Genomic DNA, 8,474 nt, shown 5'->3' with positions numbered 1-8,474 from the left:
TTGAATGTTATTTCAATCCTCGCTTTATATTTGAAAGGTAATTATATTTCTTCGATTGCAAGACAGTGAATGATTTTGCATCATTGCTGCCTGTTGATGATCAGCTCCGATTTATTTTCAATAAGTTCGTGTATTTTCTCGACTGCACTCTTGGTTAGCAGAAATCAACATTGCGCATGCCTAAATAAATTTTTGCGGGAACAGCTTCCCTGGCTGCTGCTGGCGTTTTCTGCAATTACATCGTTGCCGAACGTAACATCAGCGAGCGTAATAAATAAATTACTATTTATGAAACCGTTTATGTTATTCGTTTATTATTTACAGTATATATACATTTAAAAAATAATTGTTCCAGACAACTTTGTTGTTTTTAAGTACATGCAGTATAATTTTACTGGATCTCAAAATGAGGGCAATATTATGATAGCATGTCTTCAGGTAAAATGAGTCTTGAAAAAAGATCAAAGGATTTTTCGATGTTGTTAAGGACTGTATAACGAAGATTTACTGTCACTGTGGAATGAAATAAAAAAATAAAATAATTTAAATGCCCAACATGATTAGGAAGAAACAACTGTCCAATACATAATACAGGAACATTGGAATTTTTAAAAGGCCAGCCTAAAGTTCATTTTTTATCATTATTAATTTTTGATTTGTTAAAAACCAAAATCTAATTCCATAGCTTCTTCTTCATGCTGCACGTGTTCTACGGAGTAACTCCAACTGGTAACCCGTTGCAGACCGCATTCCATCCAGTCTTGTATTGAGCTCTTTGGATTCTGATGCCCGGTGTAATAATGATCCTGGGCTAGGCCGACCTCCTCAAAGGACACTATTTCGAACTCCTCTTCTCCCCCGCCGTCTGTGGCATCAGTAGCCGATGTCATATCACAGCGGCATTGTCGTCGGCGTTCTAAAGTGGACACTCGCTTCTCTAAAGCGTCAACTCTCTCCTGGAGAGATGGTACCTTCTGGAATGAACAGTCGTTGCCGTTTACTTCGATTTTTTCTATAAAAAGATTTTAAAATAATCTTGCATTTATATCTAATACGTAACGGTACTTATTTGTGAATCTCTGCGTAATTATGAGGATAAGTAGGTCGTAGAGATACTTTGTTGATAAATCGTGAACTACGATTTCAGTAAAACCGTCAAATAAAACACGCCGCTTTTTAAATTCAATAAGTTTACAGATGTCAAATGGCCGCAATGATGTTAGTCAACCCAAACTTTGTTTTATTCGTTTATTACTATATTGTACATTCATTATTTCATATTTTGCATTTAACATTTTATTGTACACAACCGAATGTTGTTTTAAGTATCGTTTGAATAAATAGAACTGAATTGAAACAATAAATTTAAACATAACATAGTTTTACCAAAATCATAATCCATACTGCTTGATTATTATTCAATAAGTAACACAACGTTGATCTCCACAAAGGTACTGCTCAGTGATTGGCAGCAGCTACAAAGAACAAAGACATACCATCGAGATCTTCTGATATATCATTCCGTCCAACTTGTTGAAGACCTAGCTGCAACTGATGAACGGCCTTGTCTTCTTTTCTACATCGTTGTTTCCACTTCAGTAGCCCACGGAAGATAGTTTGGTGTAAGCCTCCACTCCATTGCGTTTCTGATTTAATAAGGTCGATCTGGGCCTTCTTCAAGCCTAAGTGGATTAGTAGAGACTGCCACTCGCTGCCGAGTTGTTCGGCAATGCGAAGGAGTACTGGTTCTGTTAACACGCCTAAAACATTAACAAATATGTTTAATGACTAATGAATCATATTTCAAACATAATTTTGAATCAAAATATTGTACGCAACAAATGTGCAAAGTTTCTGTTCTCATTTTTATTCGTACAATGTGGGTAATGTTAGGACAATTAAAGAATTAAAAAAAATCTTATTTCTAAAAATGTCTTAATTTTATTTATTAATTTCATGTTGGTTAATTGTTCATATAATTATTAATTTTAGAATTTATTCCGGTATCACTTTCAATAAATTTATTTATTTCTATATATTTTTAATGATTTAATTTATCCTTGTAAATTAAAGTGTGTACCGCGTGTTTAAACGTTAGATTAATAGTACTTTCTTTTGTGTGTTTTTATAAAATCAAACGAAAAAACACCAAGTACTATTTAATCGATTTAAAAGAATTATTCTACAGGAAACAAGTCCCCTCTATCGAACTCTTCAACTTTAAGTCCTAATTATATTTATTTATAGGTTGTATTCAGAATCTATTTGTAGATATGACACAATGGCGAGGAATGGTTTAGGAAGCGGTTTTTCTGTTCAATTAATTTCTTGCCTAGACCTGAAATATTGCTGTCAAACTTAAATTTAATTTGTTATCGTTTACCCTACATTAGTTTTTTTCAACTGAGAGATTGACCATAAATCTGCCGTTTAAAAGATAAACTTTATCATGGACAGTTTTGCCATTATTTTAAAACATTTTTGTCTGTGTTAATTTTCACTTAGGCCTATCTAAATAAAATCATTATTAACTTTTTTTCTAATTACATCAGATGGTTTTGTTCAGTGAAAGGCGTTATTATGCGGTACAGTATATCATAATGTTCTTCTTATCTATGTCATTTCTCAAATAAATAAATAAATAAACATTATTAATTTAAAGATGAATGATAAGCAATTGATAATACAGGCCTGGTATTTAATTTTACTTTATACAAACTTCACTGTGAAGAAATACAGACATGGTCTGGTAGGAATGGTTGTCCAGCACTGAAGTCTGTCGGAAGACGCTGTAATAGAATAATGTTAGGCCTACTTACAGTTTCTATGTTGTTTTATTTGCATCGATTGGACACCAACATTCTTGCTGTGAGAGGTGTTTCCATTTTTGGCATCTTGTAAATCTTTATGTGTTCTTTGGCAGATTTCCACTGGCTTAGGAGGGATTTTTGGTAATTTGCGAGAACTTCTTAAGTTATACTTGTGATTATTGGCTCCGTTAGTTGCTGCCTGAAGTCTGCTGTCAGTTTGTGAATTCCGTACCGTTTTTGGCTGCAAAGGCAGACCTGGTATAGTCACAATGAACCTTGATTCTTCGTATTGTCGTACAATGCAGGATACGCCAACGACACTACCTCTGTCCCTCACCATATCTAGTTCGTTTCCATCACCATCGTCATTGGTATTACTGTACGCTTTCATTTCTGGAAAGAAAATATGATGTAATGATTATAGTTAAATCAACGAGGAGGTAGGCCTAATATATTCGTCAATTAAAACACCTTAGTAAGATTCACACTTTTGACTTGCATTGAAAAGTTGTACAAAATAATATATTCATCATAACTGCTGACGTGGCCAAAACTACCACTGTCCGAATTAGAATTAATATAGAAGAATACAATATGACGTCATCAAATTCCAACAGTTAAATCCAAAACTATCCAAAAATCTTTTATCTCGACGCGCCTTAGGCAGTTATATTTATTCAAGAGGGACAAAAGCATTAATGCCTTTGTCCTCTTATAATATATCACTGTTTTTACTGAAATATTGGGGTATAGGGAACCTTAGGGAATATAAACAGTACTATAGTTTAGTTTAAGATTATATTTTTGTTCTGTACATCAGTAGGCCACGGACTTTGTTCTATACTGACTATTTTACGTTACACAAAATGTTTATGGTACTACTGATTAAAAGAATCGAAAGAAAAATCGTCATTTAATGAGGAAAGAACAATAATTAAAACTGTTACGTCAAAAAAGTCGAGCGGCGTTTTTTGTAAGAAATATTTATTGTTTAATTTCGGTTTAATATCTAATAAATTTTATCATTAATAATCATTACCGTAAACATCTTTATAAAAACCAATCATTATCATCAGCCTTGCACCATTAATTGCTATATATTTTGTAAATTATAAAAGGAAATTTAAAGGTATTAACGGTACCTGAGACAAACATAAGTAAACTCGTGTGTTATCGATGGTATATTTCAAAGGTGATAGTTTATATACTTAATATTGATGGGTTTGACCTATAAAATTAGAACATGTTTAGCTACTAAAATTATATTTAGTTTGTGTGTTTTTGTAAATTATGAATTAAGAATCTGGCAAATGTCCAGCCTAGCATTAAGCCGACCTTTTATTAAAGAAATAACAATTGGAAGGTCGCCAATGTAATAATAATTGTTCCAGGGTAGTCTGCAGCAGAATGTGTTTTTTTCCTCGTTGCAATAATTAATGTCTTTTAGACAAATGATTAATTCAAATGTTGAAAACAAAACAAAAATGAGTGAATATTTCTGATTGAATGTGTTAAATTTGCATACTGTATTATGTGAGACACAGATCCAGATAGTTTATTGATAACATTAAACTCAATTTCGTGTAAACTTGTTTTTAAAGGAAGAGTGCGAAAAGAAACCATAGTAGAAACCGTAGTGTTACCACAGATATCCTGTTTCAAAACTCTCTTCCTTTTAAAGTTTTCGTCAATAGCAGACTATAATGAATAGTAATTAGTTTGGCGCGTATTCTTATTACAGAATAAGTCTTGTGATATCCGTGTACAATAATATAAAATGATGACCTAAGCAGTATAAGATGCAAAGCTTATAATTTGCTTCTTACACTTTGTAGCAGTCGATTGAACTACTTCCATGGTGGACACAGGACATGAAATGCTAGAAAAAAAGAGGATCTTTAAAAAAAAAAAATTAAATTTTTTTAAATTGATCCATATTGATTCATTGATTAATCTATTTCTCCAACAAAATTTGGCAAAAGATTTGTTATCTTATACCAACAAAACAGAATGAAATCCTTTAAATGATATGAGTAGTACAAGATAGCATGTAGTGAGATCTCGGGATTTAAATGACGTTTATTTGGCAAACGCCAAATTACAATTAACAAATGTAGTCTGAAATTCATCCAAATATTCTTGCATTTAATATTATGATGTTTGTGTTTTAATTGTTTATTTATCTATTTTGGCTATTTGGAACTCTGAAATACTGCCAACATTTAGCTTTGCCGATAGTCTTTTCGACGCCTTCAATTTTTACCGCATCGAATGTTAAACTAACATTCTAACTTCCTTTCTGTTGGATTTTGTAGTAAGGAAATTAAAAGTAGGACGCACTGTTTCTTGATTCCTAATTTGTTATATTTTAATATATCAAAAGATAATAACAAGTTATTGCAATTGTAATAATAAAATAATAGGTGAAATCATCATTATCTTTAACCCATCATCATTATCATCAACGTCATTATCATCATCGTCACCACCTCAATTATCATGGTATGATAACATGTAAAGTAAGATACAACTTCCCTCATGTGTTCTTGGTCATCGCCACGCTTCATTTCTGAATTACTTAGAGTGACGACCACGCCCTGTGGTTGATTGGTACATTATAATTTAGGTCAAACCTATTTTTTCCATAGAAACCAAATCAACTATAAAATTAGCCTACTTATCCAGCGGTAATTAGAAAATGGTAATTACTGGTACATGCGTAATTATAGTAATTCGTTTGCAAAAAATATAATAATAATAATATCATATTAAAACCTTTTAAAATTAAATTTCAACTAACTATAGACCAATATTATTTAATTTGCAAGCAATTGAAATGTGTATCAATTACATTCCAGCAAATGACAAACTGTGTCACAATGGCAAATTAGATTTTACACGACAGAAAACACTTTAAAAACGTCACTGGAAATATGTGTGCAAAAAGTTTAGGCATGAAGCCAAACAGCGTATTAATCCGTTGAAAGTAAATGATGCATATAAATTCACCTTATATAACAATAAGTATGTACATGTATTGCCGTGACTCAAAATACTATAAAAGTTAATAATAGTGCATGTTTAAAACTTACCTAACATATAAATCGATGTTTATTCTGATAGTAGGCCTATTAATTGTTAGTAGTATACTAGCCTATAGTACATGAATGAATCAGCTGGGTGCTTGTTTCACTATCATTCGGAGCGTATACTCGCGGGCCTACGATACGTTTTACAAAAAGTCATCTGTTTGTAACCGTTACTTGTCTCTGATTGGATATGTGAATATTCAATTATTACATATCGGAAATGATGCTTCCATTATGTGCCGTATATGGACGTACTATAACTTTAATCCATAGTTCTGCTCCAGGTCAGCGTAAAAAAGCCTGTCTGTTGATCGAGCTATAAAACTTGACATGCTCCAGGGACGTTGATATTATTGCGAATGTTAGCAATACATTCTTATCTATGATTTTGACGCTTCAATCGTTCTAAAATTGCTACCGCATACACATGACTTAAACTAGTGCATGCTGTTTCATTTTTTGAAATTTATAGACTAATCTTCCAACTGACTGTTAAAGATACATCGTCATCATCAAAAGTCATTATTCATTCATCATAAATTACATCATAATCATACATCATTAATCATACATCATTGATTTTAAATCAATCATCATCATACATCATCATCATAATACATCATGATCATACATCATCATCATCATACATCATCATCATCATACATCATCATACATCATCATCATAAAACATCATACATCATCATACATCATCATACATCATCATCATAATACATCATGATCATACATCATCATCATCATACATCATCATCATCATACATCATCATCATACATCATTATCATACATCATCATCATACATCATCATCATACATCATCATCATCATCATCATCATACATCATCATCATACATCATCATCATACATCATCATCATACATCATACATTATACATCATCATCATCATCATCATCATACATCATCATCATCATCATACATCATCATCATACATCATCATAATACATCATCATACATCATCGTCATCATCATTATCATACATCATCATCATCATCATCATACATCATCATACATCATCATACATCATACATCATCATCATACATCATTATCATACATCATCATCATCATCATCATACATCATCATACATCATCATACATCATCATCATGAATCATACATCATCATACATCATTATCATACATCATCATAATACATCATCATACATCATCATTATCATACATCATCATCATACATCATCATACATCATCATACATCATTATACATCATCATACATCATCATACATCATACATCATTATCATACATCATCATCATCATACATCATCATACATCACCATCATACATCATCATCATACATCATCATACATCATACATCATCGTCATCATCATCATTATCATACATCATCATCATCATCATCATCATCATCATCATCATACATCATCATCATACATCATCATACATCATCATACATCATCATCATCATCATACATCATCATACATCATCATCATACATCATTATCATACATCATTATCATACATCATCATCATCATCATACATCATCATACATCATCATCATACATCATCATCATACATCATCATCATCATCATACATCATCATCATCATCACCATCATACATCATCATCATCATCATCATCATACATCATCATCATCATCATCATCATACATCATCATCATACATTATCATACATCATCATACATCATCATCATGCATCATCATCATACATCATCATACCTCATCATCATACATCATATCATACATCATCATCATCATACATCATCATCATACATCATCATACATCATCATCATCATACATCATCATCATACATCATCATCATACATCATCATCATACATCATCATCATACATTATCATACATCATCATACATCATCATCATACATCATCATCATACATTATCATACATCATCATACATCATCATCATACATCATCATCATACATCCTCATCATCATCATCATTATCATACATCATCATCATCATACATCATCATACATCATCATACATTATCATACATCATCATCATACATCATCATCATACATCATCATACATCATACATCATCATCATCATACATCATCATCATACATCATCATCATACATCCTCATCATCATCATCATTATCATACATCATCCTCATCATCATCATACATCATCATACATCATCATCATACATCATCATCATACATCATACATCATCATCATACATCATTATCATACATCATTATCATACATCATCATCATCATACATCATCATCATCATACATCATCATACATCATCATCATACATCATCATCATACATCATCATACATCATTATCATACATCATCATCATCATCATACATCATCATACATCATCATACATTATCATACATCATCATCATACATCATCATCATACATCATCATCATACATCATCATCATCATCATACATCATCATCATCATCATACATCATACATCATACATCATACATCATCATCATACATCATACATCATCATCATACATCATCACCATACATCATCATCATCATACATCATCATCATAC

General features: G+C 31.6%; 1 protein-coding gene across 1 annotated transcript; it reads right to left on the bottom strand.

Moving 5' to 3' along the window:
- Window positions 1-6,016, bottom strand: LOC140062924 (uncharacterized). Its single transcript, XM_072109321.1, has 4 exons — window positions 5,903-6,016; window positions 2,820-3,203; window positions 1,497-1,760; window positions 1-1,012 (listed from the first exon to the last, which is right to left on the bottom strand). Exons 1-4 carry the CDS (start codon window positions 5,907-5,909, stop codon window positions 660-662), a joined length of 1,008 nt encoding a protein of 335 aa, XP_071965422.1. The 5' UTR covers window positions 5,910-6,016; the 3' UTR covers window positions 1-659.
- Window positions 6,017-8,474: the final 2,458 nt, after the last annotated feature.

This window comes from Antedon mediterranea, chromosome 11 (assembly GCF_964355755.1).
Source record: "Antedon mediterranea chromosome 11, ecAntMedi1.1, whole genome shotgun sequence".
NCBI lineage: Eukaryota > Metazoa > Echinodermata > Crinoidea > Comatulida > Antedonidae > Antedon > Antedon mediterranea.
The sequence above is the reverse complement of the archived record's forward strand: the minus strand, read 5'-3'. Positions and strand labels throughout refer to the sequence as shown.